Source organism: Exophiala bonariae (genome assembly GCF_035927105.1).
Source record: "Exophiala bonariae strain CCFEE 5792 chromosome Unknown scaffold_12, whole genome shotgun sequence".
In the NCBI taxonomy this organism is placed as follows: Eukaryota; Fungi; Ascomycota; class Eurotiomycetes; order Chaetothyriales; family Herpotrichiellaceae; genus Exophiala; species Exophiala bonariae.
In genome coordinates, this window is record NW_027042487.1 from 234,718 (window position 1) to 255,533 (window position 20,816).

The 20,816-nt window shown below is 49.8% G+C and overlaps 7 protein-coding genes across 7 annotated transcripts; 4 read left to right on the forward strand and 3 right to left on the reverse strand.

The window, feature by feature from the left end:
- Window positions 1-63: 63 nt before the first annotated feature.
- On the forward strand, window positions 64-1,623 carry LTR84_002092 (uncharacterized protein; the record flags this gene model as incomplete). Its single annotated transcript, XM_064845706.1, has 1 exon — window positions 64-1,623. The coding sequence occupies one exon, from the start codon at window positions 64-66 to the stop codon at window positions 1,621-1,623; it is 1,560 nt and encodes a 519-aa protein (XP_064706560.1).
- A 344-nt stretch (window positions 1,624-1,967) lies between these two features.
- On the reverse strand, window positions 1,968-3,255 carry LTR84_002093 (uncharacterized protein; the record flags this gene model as incomplete). The annotated part of the gene is made up of 2 exons (XM_064845707.1): window positions 1,968-2,539; window positions 2,622-3,255. The coding sequence occupies 2 exons, from the start codon at window positions 3,253-3,255 to the stop codon at window positions 1,968-1,970; spliced, it is 1,206 nt and encodes a 401-aa protein (XP_064706561.1).
- A 1,060-nt stretch (window positions 3,256-4,315) lies between these two features.
- On the forward strand, window positions 4,316-5,398 carry LTR84_002094 (uncharacterized protein; the record flags this gene model as incomplete). The annotated part of the gene is made up of 1 exon (XM_064845708.1): window positions 4,316-5,398. The coding sequence occupies one exon, from the start codon at window positions 4,316-4,318 to the stop codon at window positions 5,396-5,398; it is 1,083 nt and encodes a 360-aa protein (XP_064706562.1).
- A 911-nt stretch (window positions 5,399-6,309) lies between these two features.
- On the forward strand, window positions 6,310-8,373 carry LTR84_002095 (uncharacterized protein; the record flags this gene model as incomplete). The annotated part of the gene is made up of 4 exons (XM_064845709.1): window positions 6,310-7,251; window positions 7,327-7,896; window positions 7,955-8,064; window positions 8,127-8,373. The coding sequence occupies 4 exons, from the start codon at window positions 6,310-6,312 to the stop codon at window positions 8,371-8,373; spliced, it is 1,869 nt and encodes a 622-aa protein (XP_064706563.1).
- A 1,705-nt stretch (window positions 8,374-10,078) lies between these two features.
- Window positions 10,079-11,050, reverse strand: LTR84_002096 (uncharacterized protein; the record flags this gene model as incomplete). The annotated part of the gene is made up of 1 exon (XM_064845710.1): window positions 10,079-11,050. The coding sequence occupies one exon, from the start codon at window positions 11,048-11,050 to the stop codon at window positions 10,079-10,081; it is 972 nt and encodes a 323-aa protein (XP_064706564.1).
- A 3,576-nt stretch (window positions 11,051-14,626) lies between these two features.
- Window positions 14,627-16,378, reverse strand: LTR84_002097 (uncharacterized protein; the record flags this gene model as incomplete). Its single annotated transcript, XM_064845711.1, has 2 exons — window positions 14,627-15,985; window positions 16,052-16,378. 2 exons carry the CDS (start codon window positions 16,376-16,378, stop codon window positions 14,627-14,629), a joined length of 1,686 nt encoding a protein of 561 aa, XP_064706565.1.
- A 691-nt stretch (window positions 16,379-17,069) lies between these two features.
- LTR84_002098 (uncharacterized protein) lies at window positions 17,070-18,578 on the forward strand (the record flags this gene model as incomplete). Its single annotated transcript, XM_064845712.1, has 1 exon — window positions 17,070-18,578. One exon carries the CDS (start codon window positions 17,070-17,072, stop codon window positions 18,576-18,578), a length of 1,509 nt encoding a protein of 502 aa, XP_064706566.1.
- Window positions 18,579-20,816: the final 2,238 nt, after the last annotated feature.

A 20,816-nucleotide genomic window follows, 5' to 3' on the forward strand; every position in this document is an offset into this window, starting at 1 on the left:
ATCCAACTTACCAATATCTCAAACTAAATCCTGTGGGGTCTTCCTGACCCATTATATTCAAGCATGTTGATCCCTCCGCGAAGATCGAAAGTAGAGAAGATGAAATATGAAGGCAACAATTCGCCTGCCGCGTCTGGTATCAATCGTGCTCGTGGCCGACCGATGAAAAGGAGACCTGAGCTCAAACTTCCTAACACCATTCAACGGAAACGAGAGAAGCTCTTACAACAGAGTCTGAGAGCAGCAGTGACAAATAACCCTGAGCCATATGAACTCTCACCACTGGAGGCCCTCCCTGTGGAACTGATTCAACAGATCTTTTTCTACAGCCTGGAGGTCAACCTGCCTCGAGCATCATCACATATTGCTGCCGTTTTATCTAACCCATCAATATACTCAGCTTTGATCTTATTCGCCTACTTCCAAGAAGATGGTGAAAGTCCTGTTGAAGAACAACTATTCCTACCTGCTCATTACCGCGTGATCAGCGTGGAGGACAAGATCCGGTTACAGCAAAGCATACTAAGTTGTCAATGGTGCGATGTTGACCTTTTCAAGTCCTGCATGCCAAATCTGAGTCGACTTCAAATGATCCAAGCCTGGCATCGTGAGACGAAGGCGGAAGCCGAGCTCGATACATCTGAATGTCCCCAGGGCCCACAAAATCCAGCTATTGAACAGAGGAACAACCAAGGCCTTCAGCCTTTCGCTGCACGACCTCCCTCAATCACCGACATAGAAGTACTTGAAAGACACTTCATGGCTAAAGCGTCTCCTGCCGGAAATGATTTCCAAGCATCAGATGGTCAATTTGGTCTTTCCGCTTACACGATGCTGAACTCCCTCTCTCAAGGCAGTCAGGCTGTTCGCCTCTTCGGACCCACCGGGCATGGAAATTATCTTCCACGCATAGTCCTATGGAGAAGTTATCTTGGGTACAGCAGCCCAAAGCCTTTTCACAAGATGGTCGATGGCTGTGCCTCAATTATTGGTACACGAATCCTGCCAGATCATATACTCGAGGGCAATCCATCATGGGATAAACCCAAGCTGGAACTACTGATGCTTCTGCGCCAAGGTGCTCGCTTTTTCCACCCGGTGCACGAGTTCGAGCGTCGGCATCTCGAGTGCTCACCTGGTGCGCTTTACGAGGGGATGGCTTCGGCAATCAAATCCCATAACTTGGACGCCCTTCTGGTTTTGCTTGAGATTCACTTCGACTGCATGAGAGATCCAGAACGACTGAGCGACGATCGTAAAACACCACACCATATTGCAGTGCTATTCACAAGTCCTATCCCCGTAGCATTATTTCACCTGGCGTGCGAGCAACCATATCCAGCCTCTTCATTTCTGTTGTCTCCACTGATTCGGGAAGGAATCGACAGTATCCCACTCGATGACAGGATATTGACGGCATGGGCAGTACGCCATAGCGATGATAGGGTGGCAGGATTTCTCTTGCGACATATGGAAGGTGCAAATGACTATGGAAAGTACGGAGAGCCTGTGTTGTTTTGGAATGGGTCGCAGACGCGAACGAGACCACAAGATCCCCCGTTTCCCGATACATCGTTCACCCAACAGATTGGATATCTCGAACGCGATGTAATTGTCCTTTGACAAATTGGATCTCACAAGTACGCTAGTCGATACACACACCCATTTTTGTGCCATGGGCACTATTGCCAATGCTCAAACGTTCCAAGGTCAAGCTGGCCAATTGTCCGTATCCTTGAACGATGCAAGGGAGGGTCATGTCAATCGATTGTGGGTGCGAAAGAAAAGGACTGTTAGTCAGATGGAAAGCCTTTGCCATGTCATTTTTTGGCACCAACTCCTTCAAAACCAATTGATTTCTTGCTTCTTCTTTACCGAAGGTGGAATTCTTGGTCGGGGTATCTAGCTTGTGGTTCAGTGGTGTGGATTACCTACTTGCCCTATCCGCGAAGAAACTCATTTGGTCCTCAAGGCTCTCCAGGCCAAATTTTGTCTGCAATCTGCCTGACCAGCTTCAACTTGTTGATCATATCGTCGTGATTGACGGAATTACCACTGCTGTGGCTGGCAAACCCGCACTGAGGGCTGACACCGCAGCGCTGCAGGGTCTGCTCTTCGGACTCTCCAGTTCCCTTTGCCATCCACTTGGCCGCCTCTTTGACCCTGGCCACCATCTCAGCCTCATCCTCCAGCTTTGGGAACTTGCTCGTCACGACACCCAAGATGACGTTCTTGTCCTTGGGCAGGTGTTGCAGTGGCTCGAAGCCTCCCGCTCGTGCCGTATCGTACTCGAGATAATAGGTGTGCATGTTGAGTTTCTGAAACAGGATGGTGGCGATGCGGTCGTACCCTCCCTCGGAGAAATGACGTGAATTGACAAAGTTGCCGCGACACAGGTGCACGCCGACGTGCATGTCTGCGGGGATTTTGGCCACGCAGGAATTGTAAAGGTCAATATATTTCACGAGGAGTTCATCCGTGGAGTACGTGTTCAAAGGGTCTTTCTCCCAGCCCGCGATCATGGCTTCTGAGCAGAAATCTGAGTTGTCACATTGTTAGCGAAGCGTGATCTCAATGGCCACTAAGGCTGGCACTGCTTCTCCAGACGCCGTCAAACTCACATGCAAGGTTCGGGTCATCAAACTGCACATTCCTCAACCCATGATCGTACAAAATCTTCAGCTCGTCCTGATAGGCCTTTGCAATATCCGCAAAATATTCATCGTCATTCTTGTAAACATCCTTGGGATATGCCTTGCCTTCCTTATACCTGAGATGGTACCAATTGGGCGCCGCGAGCGTCAATTTCAAATCCTTCCACTTATTCTCCGGCACCAATCCCTTCAAATAATCGAACTGATTTGTGTATGTGCTGCCCTTATGCTTGATCTTCCCCGTGCACAGCACCGTCTCACCAGGCTTGTACCCCTCCTCCGTGAACGCCGCAATGTCTGGGATATACATGCGGAAGAGATCGGCATCGGGAGTCGCGATCTCAGTCATGCCTTCGAGGCCAGGCCAGAAGGAGCCCCAGAACATGTGGCGGCGGTATTCGCCATCTGTGATGCCGTGGAAGCCCAGGTCGAGCTGTGTCTTGACGATGTCCTTCACATCGGTGTCTTCGACTTTTCTGAGGTCGTCTTCGGTCGCTTTACCCGCTTCCCATGCATGACGCGTGTCGAGGAGCTTCGCTGTGCGTAGGAGGGAGCCTAGGTGCTCGGCACGGAAGGGAGGCTGGCTGTGACGGGATGCCATGTTCCACAGTAGTACGGGAGTTTGTCACTATGTCTCGGGAACACAATCTTACCGTGAGTTCCTGAGATGGCAGCAGAAGTCTTTCACTGACTCGGGGCAGCTCCAAGACAACGACAACAGGAATCAATGTGCTACGAAAGAGAAAGAAAGGCGAACAGACCTCTTGTTCCTGCAATTAAGCCTGGGAGGACCACCCCTCATCTGTCCAATTTTTTGCTTCCAGATCTCCACCGCATTTTCGACGACTGGCCACTATGACCTGACACTCAGAAAGCATGATGTCTGAGCCATGGCCGTTATAATTTGGCTAGAAACCAATAGAGCAGTGCCATTGGGTTCGTGTGGTTAGTGATGGAGTCAAGGAGTCGTCCCACGTTCGAGGTCATTGGAGTTCACCCCACTAGGGATTAGGTGGTTCTGCAGACTCTTTTGTCCTTGGGAGGGAGCTTCAGAGAGAGGGGCCAAAGGGGTATTTTCCGGTGCCTCCTCCTAACTCATCAGATCAGTAGTTTGCTACACGAGTCGTTGAGAGGGAGGAGACGACGAAACATGACGTCGTCAGCGTGGCCGCCTCAGGTTTTACCCCGCCATCTCCTTCGTGAATCTGAGAGGGACGGCAATGACTAAGCCACTCCAGAACTCTTCACATACGAGATCCGAAACCAGCTAACTTCAAATGAGAAGTTGTGCATTCCTTCTCCGAGACATTCATCGTGGCAATGCTAACCGGTCAGGCATCCTTCGTCCTCAGCCTCTCCTGTCCATCACAAGGTGGTTGAAGTCTTGCATCGATAGCTAAATTAGGTGAGCACAAAAGGCAGATGAGACATCTGTGAACTCTACCTGGAAGCCATAAGCCAGTGATCTGGCTGAGCGTCCTGAAGGGCTATCTTGAGGATGTTCAGACCACTCAAGGGCTTACAACACACAATGTGATGCTATGGCTTCTTGAGCCTGGTTCACTATATTGTATCTCCTGAACACTCTCCTCTCAGAAAGCAAGTATAACAAAACCAACCAGAGCGACCCCTTGTGGACGCGCTTCGAGCTCACGTTCACCATGGAGTTTCTCGAGCTCCCAAATGAGATATTATCACGGATCATCTCATTTCTTGACACACCGAGTCCATTTGATACAGACCTCTCTCAGAAGCCAGCTTTAGACTGGCCAAAGGATAACAACTCGAACTCGAAACTGCGAATCCAAACGCTAAAGAGTGTTTCAACCACGAATCAATTACTGCGGTCTCTCACGCTGCCACTCTTGTTCAGGGATGTCATCTTCGACCCTGTCTGGCTGAGCGACTTTTTAGCCTTCTTGAAGGAAAAAGACCTTGTGCAGCGAGTAGCAAGTGTCGTGGCCGTTGTCTCGGGCCACTATAACCATATCCACCCCGCATGGTGGGCACGATTGCTCAACGAGGTACCAGCAACTCGATTGCATATCATTGCAGCACCTCACATCCTGGCCGAACTCATTGGAGTTTCTTCCTGGAGTACAGATGCATGGGCATTTGATATACCGCATCAGATCCTCAGTCTTGAACAATCTCCCGAGACCACGACGCAGCAAATCAATTATGACGAACTCCCTACCTTTCTCAATGCACGTCCATGGATTGGCTTGACTGCCAACGAAGGGTCAAGTGTGTTCGCATACACAACCTATGAATACTTCTTTAGGAGAACACCATCACTGCTCTCTGCACTGGCTCCAAGCAGCTCGATCTCTGGAGATGCAATGTTCGCCAACTTGATAAGTTTTGAATATGTGGCAATATTCCCTTTCTACAACCACGTGGACGAAGTGTTGAAATGCATCCAAAAGATGACCTGTCTTCAGAAATTGTCAATCAAGCTGTGTCCTGATGCAAACAGCAGCACCCTGCAGGATGAGGCAGAGGCTGCCGGCGGCCATCTCGACATCAATGATCCCTGGAATGAATGCGATACATCGTGGAGGTTGATCGCCCACAATGTCGCAGCACTCACGAGGGTAGGTGTTCTTCAAGAACTACGAATGGTCGATGTTCAGATCGAAGCGGTTAGGGAAGCATTGGAGAGTACACTGGAAAGGATTCTAAAGGACTCCTGGACATATTTCGGGCAAGAGTCCGGTCTCTGGCTCCGGAACCAGAAGTAACTAGTTAATTTGCCAACCAGTTTCGGGAGGCTTGTGGCAATACGAAAGTAAAATCAAACAAATTACGGGGTAGCTTTGTTAGTTTCCGATCAAGATCTAGTTACTTGATTCCCCAGAGGCGTGGAGGAAACAACGTCTTGGAGAATGCCTTTACAGCTGGTACATGTCAAGCAGCCTTTCGTGACGTATCATAGTTAGGGACGTCTGATGTTTCCATGTCGATATTTGATCTGGACTTCATATCTGGTCCTCAGGGGAGATGACTTGAACTCCTTTCGAGACGAGTTCGTCCGAGGAGTGGTTGTCGATCTGTGCCATTTTAACAGGACGACGAAATTCCAAAGGTCCCAGCTCTATGACGAGGACACACAGGGCATGGCGCAGTTGGGACCCTTTAATTCGTACCGTATCTCCAAGGATCGGCATGTGTTGGGCCTCGTGGGAAGGTGGCAAACAGACTGATCGCCTCCAACAGACAAAGCAGCAGACGAGGAAAAATTAATCCGCAGAAACGAAGAGATGAAATCTGGCCAATTAGAAACCTACGGAGTTGATCGTCCTGCCACTCGAGAGACTTCTTCCACTTTGTACTGATTGAACTTCAAGTTATTCCAACGGTGGGCAACGGGCATCGCAATAATTCAACGAGCCCCATTTCCAAGTACCGGTTAGTGCCAGAGTGCCCTCCCTCTAGGTGCAAATTCCTTAAGAACGAAACATGCCTTTCAGGGTTGCTGACGACGGCTTTCTTCAATTCACCTCTTGTGGTTGACCCCACCTGCGGCCCAGGCTTTTAGCCGTCAACCCGTCTTCCAGGAGCTCACTTCTTTTCGACACTGTACGCAAAGCACGCAGCTTATCGCCAACCACGGCCATACGAGCATTGTTGAAAACAGCACCCGCAATGAAAAATGCCATCATCGAAAGCGAGACAAATCAAGCCGGCCAAGGAGGGGCATGAGCAGACCGAAAAAGCCTCGCCACCAGGCCCTCGAAAGCGACAATCCACCGCTCGAATATCAGCCGCATGTGAAGCATGTAAGAAGCGCAAGACAAAATGCACTGGCGGACCGCCTCCTTGCCAGCTATGTCAATCATTAGGCACAGAATGTGTGATTGATCTGACACTGGACATGCGGCGCCGCGCCGCACTCCAACGGACGGTGGATGAATCCAAGTCATATCAAGATGCTCTGAACAGATTGATCGATTGCATACGCGAGGGTTCGTCACCACAATATGAAAGTCTGTTGGAATATGTCCGAGGCGGCGCATCCAACCAGGATGTCATCGATGCTGTGCACAACTCGCCCACACTTCTCGAGGATGATAGTGAGAACACTTCGCCTCTACAAAACCATATCAAAGAATCACAATCTCCACTTGATAATGCAATGACGGATAATAATAATCTACTACAAAATCAGCCCAGTGGGGGTCTCCCCACTGTTGACGAGGACAAGCATATGAGTGATGCCGGTATTACTAATGGCGAAAGTTCCTCACCCTCCGGTTTGAGTAGAGAGAAGTCATTTGCACAAGATATATCAACCCTTATTTCCAAGTTGAAGATCTTACCTGCGACCGATGGTGAGCAACTCCTTGGACAAATCTTGGCAGAGTATTCCAGTGGAAAACAATACGACGTTGGATATTCCGCGGCACAACATTCACATGACGGCTTCAGTCGAGATGCTGTCGTTCCCTCAACCGGAGAGCGCTCTATGTGGCATCCTGCCTTGCATGTACGCTCACAGCCAGCTGAGTCTGAAGAGTCGCGACAGGTACGTACTAATGGCATCAGATTGACCCAACAAGTCCCGACCGGCGCAATGAACGTGTTCATGAATTATGTGAGCATTGCCAATGCACCAAGGACATCTTCCTGTGCTTGTAAAGCATTTCAAGACAACTGACCTTCTTCGTAGCAAGCAGAAAGTGGTCCCTTTCAACGGCGCTATACGGATTTAGCAGTATCAATCAGTAATTCGGCATCATCGTCTTCCACCGAGCCCTCGGCCACAAAAACATCGCCATCCTACCCTACTTCTCGCCATTCGCGCAGCACCGACCCACAGTCATTGTCGGGATCCTTACAATCGCCTACCTCCCTTTATGTGGAATCCACTAACTTACCACCATCTAAGCAGCGAGCAGGGAACGCTTCGGACCTGAGCATCGCCCAGGATAATATGATGGTCCAGCTCAGAATTCCGATTCATCTCGTTCTCCCATTGATAATTCCTGATGATTCCTACCTGAGTAATATGTACACAGACTATGTGGAAGGGGCGAAGCAAATGCTCAAGTCAGGGACTTCGTTCACGGATGTTTTGGGCGACAACGACGAAGTGTCCCTTGAGTTATTCTTTCGATCTCGTACCGGGAATGACAAATTTGACTGCGCCTCATGGGCATGCGAGGTTTGTCGTGCGCTCCCAATATTAGACGATTATGTTCGCATGGCCAGTGCTTATATGCTGACACTGATGATGCGGGTGAGTTGCAACGATACATGAAAAGATACCGGCTTTGATACTGACATTTTCGATTCAGTGGCTATTATCACCAACGCAGGCGGCCTACGCCAAAATTCCTGATATGATGAAGCCGACACCATCTCAACGCATGATCCCTCATATCGGCGCAATTGAAATATTGCCCTTGTAAGTCGGCACAACTATGAAGACTCCCTGAGTGACAAGCCAAAGCTGATACACCTGAGTAGAGGCCCACTACGAGATGCCCTGATACACCATATGCGGGATTGGCTCTCACAGCTAAAGAGCACGAATTGGTCCGTGAACTGGCCACATGATCTCAACGCAGCTATTGCGCATGACCCTGTTACCAACACAAGAAAGCTGACACCCAAATTTATTGAACATGTTCTCGAATACGACAACTGGAGCGTCAGTCGTGACTTTCTGAACGCCTTCCCAGAGCTGACTGGGAGAATACGCGTCCACGAATGATGTTGTCTTATGGTGGGCAAACCATAAATGAAGAAATTATACGGCTGGCAGCTGAACGGGGAGGCTTGTCCTACTGTTTCTACAGACTCTCACATTAGTGTATACGTACAACGAAAGCGTTACAATTGGCGACTTGTTGCTGCAAAGCAATTGGACCACGGGCCAGAACGCACAAGACCACAGGACAAAGCAGGAACCAGCACAAACCTTTCGATTGATTCAGAACTGTGCGCAGATCAGCACAGCCACCACTGAAAGAGGTCGTGTGATCCCAGTTTTCCAGACATTTCCAGGTCGATCGAAGAAGGAACATCCAACCATCGCCTCGTAAAAGAAAGTCGGTGATGCTGAACAGAAACAACCTTGAATAATGACAAAAGGTTTCACAGCCGGAGCATCTTGGACACCTGGTCAAATGAGACCCAGTACATGCAGCCTCGGGGACCACGACGCGTCCATCGAAACTTGACCCTGATGCACGCTGGAAAGGCTGGCTCAGCCCCTTCCATGGATGATGGCAGCCACTCAAGTTAACACCGAGGCACAGGCACGTGCAGTTTTTCAAAAAAGTTGGGAAGAGCCTGAGCCTGAGTGGGGGGCAAAAAACACGAACGAGGTCACATGACGAGTCGACCACTCAGGGTCTTCGCGCCAAGGCGCCAGAACCGGTTTCTCTCGACCGAGGTCTAGGCCCAGGCCCAGCGATTGGGTGAGTGGCGATCAACTTACGAAGCAACTTGAACGCGGTGCGAGATTTTTCCTGCCTGAGGCACTGCAGCCTGGTCACGCCTAGAAGTTTCGCGGTTTTAACTACCTACGAAGTTCCACGCCCACGGATCGTTCGTATCCTATTATCCGTATAGCACTTCGTAACCCTCGTAAACTAGTGCATCTCCCCCTATGTTAGGTACCTAGTTACGTATCATGGAAATCCGCGTCCAGCATTCTCCAAACTCCAAACTCCGCGTGTCGATTCGCAAACATGCCTACATACGTACAACAGGCTACTGCTCCACGACGGACGGATGGCGAATTTTCAATTTTCCGCCATCCGTCTATCCAGCCATCGATCGCCAGGCACAGGCACTCGTCCTCTCATTATGAGTAGAACTGGCCTTGGGACATAAGTTGTTGCCTGTGCCTGGCGAGATACGCGAGACTCGTAACTAACCACCCCGAATGAAGGACATACAGTTACTTTAACTTGTTACTAGTGGGAAAGCGATGACTCTTAATTGATAGTTCATATTCGATGTAGGCCAATGATGACCGTGCAGGATTGATTTGATTTGATTTGATTAGGTAGGTAGTAGAGTTCTGTGTTTGATACATACATGGGTTTCTATCATAGTGTGTAGCAGCAGTAGCAATAGTAGTAGTGGTGAGTTAGGTAGTTATATGAGAAATGCCCTGAGTAGCGAGCGACCGTGTTCTTGTGCTGAAGAGAGATGCCGCCGGGTGGCGGTTCGTGGTGATGAATCACGATAGCCATTCATTCATTCTGTTCCATTCTCTTGTCTTCCCTCCTCTTCCCATTCGCTTTCACACGTCCAATCCATATCAAAACAAGACGAAACAAAACAACAATGCGCCACTCCAGTCGTTACAAGACATAAGGAAAAAAACAAAAAAGCAATTTCATGTCGTCATGCTCGTTCTCTGCAGGCCTTCCGGTTCCGGATCTTCTCTTCCCTCTTCTTCCCTCTCAACCAACACCTCCGCCACGCTGTCTCGAATGCATGACGCCGACGCTGTAGACTGTCTGTGGTGGCAAATTGCGTAAGATACTCTGGAGCCTATGCAATTCTGTGACATGCTGCACAATCACTTCGTCTTTACGTCGGAGCTCCGCTTGAAGGTGCCGCACCAGTTCCTCTTGGTGGGATAGCACAGTCACGAGGTTGCCGCCGGGACTGCGGGGCCGGTCGTCCATTGAGACTGTTGTCGCCACCAGCGTCGAGGATGAGAGTGGAATGGTGTTGTTAGGCTCCAGTCGATACTGCTGGAGAGTGTCGTTTGTGTCTGTCTCCGCCGCTATCCGTCTGCGTTTGTACACTGGCTCCTGTGTTGCCTGCCGTTGGTGCTGTTGGTGGCTGTGCGTTGAAGCTTGAGTGGGAGCAGGGGGCTGAGAAGAACCTCGATTCGATGAGGCCGCATGATCCGACATCTCCTCCAGGTGGCGACGTCGCTTGTGTTCCTCAAGGTTCTCCTTCCTGGTAAATCCAGTGCCTGAACTTCGATTGCAGTTTTCAAAGGGGCAGAAAAGCGGCATTTTCGTTGACAAGTGCATCTTGTGCACTTCACGCTGGTGCCTGAGGAGCCCACCTGAGTAAGTAAACCCGGGGTTCAGCTCACAACCAGCCTCGCGGCACTTGTAAGGACGTTCGTGTCGATCCATATGCTTATTCCACTCGCAGACTCTTTTGAAAGTCTGGTTCTTGCCGTCGCAATTAACATGGTCGCAGTACATTTGGTTGTGTTCGTTGCGAGGAGGAGATCGTGCCCGCCTTACAGCGCCTTGTACCCGGTTGAATTTGGTGTTGATCAGATTTGGTGGGACGTTTTCCTCGTCCGCCATAGTGATATGTAACGTCTTGATCTCTGGTGATGTATTGGTAGACGCTAAATCGCTTTCACTGCGTGGTGAATATGGGTAGTTGCTAGTCCGCACAATCATTGTGTTTGAGTAAGTTCGATCTGAGGTTGGTGGGGGCTGGAAGGTGATCTTGAGGGAAGAGTAAGGCTCTGTTCTCGACACGAATGGTGACTACTATACCTGGGGCAAACTCCATATATATTTAGGGTAGGCACGGAGGGAACGACAGGGATCTGCCTAATATGCAAGGCTGTGCACCGAAAGAGAGAGAAGGAAGACTCATACCCGTCTCGGCCCAGTGCCAGATGAGCCACCGAAAAATACGGAGGCGAAATCGTGGTCGAATAGGCTGTCAGAACGCCACATTGAGGCGAGTCAGAGCCTCAAGAAGTCGGCCATATACTCTTGGGTCGCTAGTGTAGATAGATATACTTTGAGATGGCTAACGATTAGGCCGTCTGCCTGCAGAGCGTGGTGGTGGAAGCCTGCTGTGCTAGAGAAAGCCTTAGTCCCGCCCCGCGGGACAAGGCAGAAGGGAGGCCACATGATCACTACCATACCGTATCCTTTCGGGACAGGATAATGTGACTCACTTGCACAGTCATTGGCGTAGGAATTGCCTATAGGGCAAGGGAGGTCAGCGTGTGGATGGTAGGACATGGGGACCGGGACCTTTGATTGTCTGATACCTCGTGCAGGAACGAATCCCTCTCACCAAAGTGCCATGCCATGGCCATGCCTCGGGACACGAAACAGGGTTAGAGCTCCGCTCCGGGTCTTGCTTAATGCATGGTTTATGCTTCGAACAAATCATCAACCTCATACGTCGTCCTTGAATAGTGACTTGGTGTATTTGCATGCCAGTGGTGCTGTGTGTGTGCCTGATCAGCCTAGTTAGCTGTGTTTCATGTCCACATGCCCGAACTTAATTCGGATGCTGATCCCACTGCGATTCGTGGATGGGCTTGGTCGCCCCAAGGTTCAGGCGAATTCCATTGCACGAAGGCTCTTTTGGAACATAAATGGCCCCCTCAATGGGTTGATAGGATTAGACTGCTCCCAAGAATAGTTGAGTTTTGAGAGCCATGGATTCCTTGAGGTCCGGGCGTAATCACAAAGATCGTCTCACAGTTTTGCGTTCCGATAGGTCATCATCATCGTCATCGTCATCCTCGGAGTTTGAGTTGTCGTGGACACAACCATACTACTATCTCCAGTTGGTAAGAAGGATGGGGCGCAGTGCCTGGCTTATCCGGGTGGTGGCAATGCCGAAAGGAGAGCTCAAACGGTTATCACACATACCTATATACTGCCATCAGGTCGTAAACAATCTACGTATGAGAACTTGTACGATTTCAAAACATTCATACTCCGCAAAGCGACAATGTTTCAGAAGCAAAGCAGAGCTATTTAGACGTGACGTTCCAGCTGTTGCACAGACTACGGATACGAGTGGTGACATGTAAGCCACCGCGATAAGCGTTGATTACGATATCCCTGTCTCAGTGCTAGCTAGATGCATATTTAAAGCCACGCGTTGCATTACGCAGAAGATCCCTGGATTTGAGTATATCCTGCTCATCGTGACTTTAGATACTGGAAACTTATCTCAGTCCTATACAAGCATGCCATTGTTCATTCTGACATTGCCATGATGCACCACGATAGTCGATTGAGAATTTGTTGCAAGTTTTTGGGGGTGGCTGAATCAACTTCCGATTTTGTGTCGCACGTCTCGGAATGGACTCAACAACCGATACTCACTAAACTTAGCCGTCAACATGGACCGGCAGCTTACAGATCTGTTGATATGCGTATGCGTTGTGAGGCCACACGTGTCCCAGAATGATCATATCCGACGAGTGGCTTTGGTTGGAGGGCACCTGGACACAATCAGTACTTTCTGGCCCATTGAATGACAAGATAATCCATCTTCTAGATTCGTGGGAATAGTTGGTCAGTCTCACACTGCGCCTCGTTTCATGGCCCAAAACAATGCTGATATGGGGTGCTGACGCGGTCGTTTGGAATGTTGTCCATGTCCTGTGGCACTTGACACCTCCGCTAGTATGGCAGAAGCCATAATCTGGGCTCACATGCTGGGTCCAGCCGGCCGAGCTTTGAAGCTATTGGGATATGTCGTACCGTCTAGTACTCCTTTGACATTGGGCGTTCGAGTGATCTCTGCTGATCCGCTGTCCGGCAGACACCCAGTGCATGACAGAATTCGTGGATCACGAACAGTATTTCCTAGCCTGTCGCCCGCCATGCTCAACGATTATACGGTCGATTAGTAGCTGAAAAAGGCACCTGGATGATCAACGAATTCTGACATCCGCTGAGTGGCAGGGTCGTAAGCCAGCAACCATATTCGTGCGCAGTAACTGAAGATCAAGAGGTAGGTTTCCACATCGACAACCATATACTTTCGGCGTCATGGAGCACAGTCGCCGGTTCTCTTTGGACCACAGACATCACTGATCAAAGGTGGTCTCGCAGGTAAATGTGTTTAGTGATGACTTTATCCGCAGAAATTTGTGACTTGCCTCAATGCCCCATACCCGGGAATCATCTTTCGGCTGACCTCAGCCGGAGAACACGCCAAAGAACGCACCTAGGTAGGCAGAAAGGAAGGCCAATGCCAGTGGCCTTTGGGTCGGTGACCAGGAGTTCGGTGTAGTGTCAGGCAGCATCTCGTGTCAAGGATCTAATGAGAACGCTGGCAAATCTGCTGCTGTAATGCCACAACAGGACAGAAGCACTAATTTGGGTTGCTAAATGGAGACTGCTGCCTCTGACTTGAGCAATGAACATCTTGAGCGTCAGGCAACCTCGTTCTGTGATCCATAAGTGATGTAGATGGGAAAATCAGGCAACGAATGATTGTGTGAGAAGATAGTCCACGCAGAAATCCCTTGGCCATCATAGAGAATTGACAGTGCTGATCGCAAATTCGGCATCTCATAGGACTCGATAATTAGAAGCGTCTTTCATCGATGTCCACATGATCTTGTAGTCGTGGGCCACTGGGTGTCTTGGGTCCTAGTTTCTGTGTAGCGGCGCATTAGGGGACACATGTGTCTGCCGCCAGTGCTCCTGCGACAAATCCGCGTGTAACATACATTCTCGTGAATTGGCATTTTCTTGGTTTTTTGAGGCAGTCGCTGCCCGAAATGCTGAACAAAGGTTCTGATTCTGGCATGGCGTTTTGATGATGGTATCCAGAGACTTCGGTTGCGACAAAATCGGTCCAGTCATCAGTACTCAAGAACGCTATCGTGTTAGATATCTGGAGACAATACTCAAGGCGCCTATGATGGGGCCTTGAAGACTTTGATTCAGGGCTGAGCGACCTAGGCTTACCGGTTCTTTGACTTGATGTGTTCTTACTGGTGAATCAGGCAGAAGGCTCCGCTCGATGAGTCATATTACAAAAATGGTAGGACACGAAGTTCACATGCACAGAGCGGAAACCTGAAAATCCAGGTTTGACTGAGTGGCCATAATATCGAGGCTTGAACCATCTGAAACGCTATCGCTATCGATCGGACAAAGAATATTCTAACGACAAAGGAGAACCACGCCTCGCATGATCAAGTAGGGCACCACTAGCGGCTCAGGTCTGCCTGAACCAACCACCATTGGCAGACGTCAACATCACACACTTTGAATCATGTGTTGTACTTGTGGATAAACATGCATCAATCTTTCGTAGAACTCAGGATGGTCTACCATGAGTACCTGAGGGTCCCAAGCCATCGCGACAAAGATGGTCTCGACTCCTGATGAAATCGGAGTCATGAAAACCTGGCAGATTTGAAGACCAATCAGGAACGAGAATGCCATAATGACTGGTGTAAACGTGCGGCCATCGTTGTAGGCCGGCTTGGTGAACTCCAGGTAGAGGTAGGCAAGTAGGGCAGTAAGGTACGCGACGAAAAGCGAACCCATGGAAATGACAGGTCCGACCAGGCAATCTGCTGCCATTGCATCAAAACCCCGATCCTTCATCATCTTCCAGGTGTCCTTGGCGGCCGCGATGTATGCCTTTCCGTATAGCGCGATGTGACAGAAGGCATATCGATTGATAAACTCGACTGCCCATTGTAGTATCGAGATGAGACATCCCAAGACGCAGAACATGATGGTTCCAATGATGTTTCCATCTGCAGATGATTGTTGTTGGGCCACGCTGCAAATTTGACGAAGCATGTTGATGATTGCGACCAAAAGACTACCGAGAGAAATTGACCCGAATGAGTAGGTTGTGGCACGCTTGAGAGCACCGGCGGTGGCTCCTTTCGGGATGCCTCCAGGCTTGCCAGCGCAGAAATACCAACTCCCATAAGTGCCTGCGACTGTAGTGTGAATGGTGGCTTTGAGCCATTCTGAAATCCAATATCCGGCGAAGGTCACAAATACAACCAGACCAATGACTTTCCCGCTGGAACATCCACCATCCGCACAAGCTGGGTTCGCATTGCTATTGGAATTGCCTGGCATGTATGAAACATAAATTGCAACCAGAGTGATTGAGAACCAAGCCGAAAGGGCAACAGTGATTATTCCACCGATCAAACTGATGAGGAAAACGTGAACTCGCTTCATACGAGCGACGTCCATGGTCTGCTGCATCATGACTACCGTGAAGGGTATTCTCGGAATCCAGCTGATGAAGCAGATGATAGCGAAGATGGCAAAGATGGCAAAGATGATTCCGGCACTCCAAAGTCGTCGATATAGGTAGTAGGCGGCCGTGCCAACCGCTAGCACACAATTGAGGATTCCGGTGATCCATATGAACTGCTTGGTGAAAGCACGCGCCGAGAGGAAATAGGCCCACGAGACAGCAAAGCCAACAGCAAGAACGAAGGCGAAAAGGATTATGGTGTTGGTGTCCAAGGAAAAGTCATTGGCTGAACCATAGATTCCTCCTCCATTGAATGAGTGGTACCTGGAATATCGGTAGAGAGTGAGACCTGAGACCGCCACGAAGCCACAGAAAGTAGCAAGAAACTATAGGATGGGCACCGAGTTAGTATCGCAATGGTCGAGGATATGTCTTTTTGTTTGACTGCTTACCAGTAGGCCTGCCCATAGATCATTGTACTTGGGCTTCGGGATTTTGAACGTGTCTTGAAAGCTCTGTTTGTTGTCCTGGGGAGGGGCGAAGTTCTGGCCATAGGTGGGAGGTTGCTGATTGAATTTTGGGCCATCGTTTGGTGGCTGCTGCTGGTGTGGTTGCAGGTATGGTTGCTGATAAGGTTGCTGGTTTTGGCCATTGTTCTGAGGAGGCGCGGTTGATGGTGGAGGATATGATTGATACCCAGTCTGATTGTGTGGAGGACTATCAATAAGTTGGTAATTGTTGTTGTTGTAATAATCCGCCGCTTGACCTTGATACGCCATGATTGAAAGTGTCGACCTCCGTCGCGTCACAGAGCTGAGGGATTCTGATAACACGAATGCGCAGTTGCTGTATACTATCGAGGAGAGAAAGAATCAAAGGGAAAACAGTGACAGATGGAACATGCCATCTGTTAACCCGAGTTTCCTCAGCAATCTGTGGTTCTTGCGCGTCCTTCAGCTGGGCAGGCCGTCGCGAAACGGGAGCGACAAGATGTTATTGGATGACGTGGAGCACAGACAATCAAAATTCGGGATGGTGTTCCGTCGAGAGCAGCTAGTGGGTGCCACTTGAAGCTTGTTGAAGCTGTATGCTCCAGTTAAAGCTCTGGGCGCCTCCTTAGCCGAGATGTGACCGAACAACGCCCAGATCTCGCCTATACGACATAGGTGCTAACCAGCTGAGGACAGTTAAAGCTCCTCGGGCGCACTTCATCTCGTCATCATTACCTACAGAGAGGTACTAGACAGTGACTGGTTTTCAACAGAACGTCATCGTTGGAGAGGTGTACTGGCATGTGGCTGCCTCCCATCACCGCATTGGATTCATCGAATTAGTTCTTCGTCTGTTAGAGAGACTACTATTATTCTGCAATTAACATGTCTTCATTGGGCTATGCAACTCTAGCAGACCCCTGTTAGTAGTTGTAGACAAGGCTTTATACATATCGACAATTATATTAATTTACGCGTCATGGCGGTGCGCATCAGAAGTTGGGATCTACCCTTACTTGCCATAGCTGTCACAATTCTACCAATCTCAACATTTCTGTTGGTGGTCAACTATCTGTATATCTGCCTCTTCCCGCGACATTCTATCCGTCGCCGTCTGAGAACGACTCGAGGGTTTGGCCCCAGAACCGTTCTCTTGACTGGTGTCAACACCCCACAAGGTCTACGATTGGCAGGAGCTTTTCATGACACCGGGCATAATGTCATAGGGTTGGACTACGAATCTGGCCTTCCCACTCCTGCCCGCTTCTCCAGGGCGGTGCACAGATTTTACCCCTTGAGAGTGCCCTCTGTTGAGGGTAGGCGAAGCGAATATGTCAATCATGTGACCGAGATCGTCGAGAAGGAACGAGTGGACTTGTGGCTCAATTGCATCACCAACGCCGACCCCGACCTCGAATCTCAGGTCAGGACGAGGATCGAACGAATAACGACATGCCGCTGCTTTGCTCTCAGCCTTGATGACGCTCCGTGCTTTGCCCGCAAGGACAAACTCTTGTCATATATGCAAAGTCTAGGCCTTCCAGTGCCAGAAGTCCACCAGGTCCGATCCAGGGATGAGCTTCACAAGGTTTTGAACAGGTCACATGGTCAAAGAAAATACTTGCTGCATGCGACTACCAAGCAGGAAGCAAACAATTCGAGGATCAGGGCTCGTCTACCAAGACGCACCCTGAGCCAAACTTACAACTTGGTTTCCCGAATCAACATTACCCAAAGTTCTCCATGGGTGCTGGAGCAAGATACCGACGAGATGGAAAAATACTCCACGTTTGCCATAACAGTAAGAGGGGAGATCAAAGCATTCGTGGCCAGTTATTCAACAGACAATTCATCATTTCAGCTCCTCGACCCAGATTCGGCATTGAGCCAATCGATGCTCCGTTTTGTCTCGTCACTCGTGAAAAGCCAAGGTTGCAACCTTACCATTCACCTAAATATGGACTTCCGCGTCGAGGAATGGGTGACAGCAACTGGCGTTGTCAAAACCATTCTTCCAGTGGATGTTTCCACGCAAGCCGACGTAAACACTCTGTTGTTTCGAGGTATTGCAGGATCCGCACAACTGACTCGCGCTTACCTGGCTTGTTTACAATCTGCAGATCCGAAGGAGAACCCGACAACAGACGTCGCATCATCTTATCCATATTATGTTTCAGATGACGGTGTGTCTTTCCCGGTATTCGAGACCTTTGGGGTCTACAACTTTGGTCAAATGGTGCATACACTGGCAGTCACACCCTTGAGACATTTACTCACATTTAAAGTCGGTCCCAGGAGCTTTCTCAAAAGCTTGGCATCGTTGGTCGATCGTCTTCTCCATTGGACCAACGATTCGTACAGCATAGACGACCCATTGCCTTTCTGGTGGTACCACCAGGTTTGCGTCCCTCTTGAGATCCTCATCAGAGTCATTACGGGGCCGTCCACCTTTGATCGACCGGATATCAAACCACTAGAAGCGGCATGATGTTGGGATGAACGCTAACCTTGAGTATGACTCTTGATATTCGAAGCGGCCTCGGCCCTATTTGTCGGTCATACGTCGACCTCGAGAGCTGAGTATCTTCCGATTCATGGAGACGAATGCTCTTCCAATTAGTATCTTCTCTCCCAAGGTTTATGCGGACCATGGCAAGGAACGCACTGTGCACCACGATCCAGCAGTGCAGTGAGCATGTCGCGTTGGGTTAGCCCAGATCCAGGAACCTTCAATTCGAGGAGGCAACGGACGTTTTGATCGGGTGATCTGAGAGCCAGACTAGATCGCATGGAGCGATACAGGTCGAAGAGACCAAGCGACATGAAGCATGCGAAGGAAATTCATGTCACTTAGCTGGATTCAACACCTGCTTCTTGTGAAGTGCGAAGCGTACAATACTGAATGTTATTTGCCGGAGCGTTAATCGTTGAAGGATGCCAAGCGATAGCAACATGCATAAAGAGATATCTACCAGCTTGATGGATCATTTCATCTACGCAATTGCAAAGACGAGCCCTTCGAACGAGGGAAACTGTGCGATGCACACTATCTGTTGCGCTATCCAAAAGGGGGTGTCATCAAACAAGGCTGCGATTCAATGCAAAGGTACTTTTGTACGGGGTAGGGATGCTCACAGAACCGAAAGGTCATCGCTGGACAGAGTACGACTACTTGTGCTTCGTCCGCGGTATCTACGTGAAGGCATGCCCAGTGTCAAGCTGTGGGCCTGTGGCTGCCTGAATCACCAGTGGGTGTACTGAGTAGGTTGACGTCAATATTCGAAAGGAGATTTTAACACCGTTATGGATAATATGGGGTCAGGATATCGGTTCGAATTAACCGCCGCTACATTTCGATAAGGAGAATAACCCAAGCTGCTTACTAGTCGGCTAGGGAGGGTTCTTGCTCAAGCAGTACGGATACTTTGATGAAGTCGAGGCGAATGTCATCTCGGCGTTGCCCTCAGCATTCCTGACGGCGAGCGAGCCTCTGATTCTACGAATGGCCATCTCCCTCTGAATTGTCGACAACATGGACAACGAAAACGTGAAGCTCGTGATTGAGGCGTGCGCTCTTGACAACTGTAACACCCATCTTTTTTCTGTCAACGCAGACTCCACCGAGTTCCACGAACGAGTACGAGGCTTTCCCAAATTCGACCATCCGAGCTGAATCAAGGTAGGCCAGGACGAAGGGGGCTTTCTTTCTGCGCGCTGTCTTGAGTAATCTAACGCTTTCCTGGTTAGTGTGGGGTGTTCTCAAAGGACTTGGTTTGGTCCTAATCAGATTCGTACTAGAGGACGGGCACTTGCTTTCACTTTCGCTTAACACCAGGAGACGCCGACCGACCTAAGGGAAATTGTGACATGCCTCGTATCTGGTTCGATGAACCGAAAAGAATCGTCGCTTCAACGAGGATGAATCCGGAGTCGAGCCATCCAGATCGTGCAACTGAGTTTGGTAGTGGGATCGCAAGCACCGCCCGTTTGACTAAAACTATCGGTAGGGGTGTACGAGGTACTCGTCGCCGTTCGCCATCGCCAACAACAAGTGCAATCACGTATGCACTGCAACTCTGCAGGAAGTCGGCGTTGGCGAGGATGCAGAGATTTAAATCACGGCGGACTCTCACCTCAGCCGAAGCAAGACCCGGATACGTATGTCGGAGGGAGATTTCTTCTTGCTGATGGCGTTCAAAAGTTCAGCTCGCCTATCACGCAGACACTGATGCGAACGTAACGGCGGCTATCCGTACACATACAGCGTCCGCCTACAACCTGCGGAGTGGTGTTCGTACTCCGAAGAGGAGGCAAAAATACTGCCTGCACTGTTCCGGACAACGGACCTTAGAATTCGCCGACAGTCTCAGGACTTGGAGAGAGAAGGAAAAGCCTTGCGTTTTGAGTCTTGGTCTCTTGGTCCTACGTGTGTCTGTACCTAGTACTGCATGCAGAGGAAATATACCACTATGGAGTGTAGCCATGCATTCGTTGTCCACTCCTGGACCCATTTCGATATGTGCAGTACTTCGCATAGTGCATAAATAAAGCGCCAGCTCAAAGACACTACCTAATTGTATCCTAGAACAAGTGCTAGTGATTCCACTTTCAGCGGTCCGTGGAAAAAGCAAGATGAAAGGGAGAAAATTCAATCGCCTCCAGGACTGAGGGGGGACGGAGTCCAACCCCGCTTAACGAAACCCAACCCCAGGAAAAAGTCCCCCAG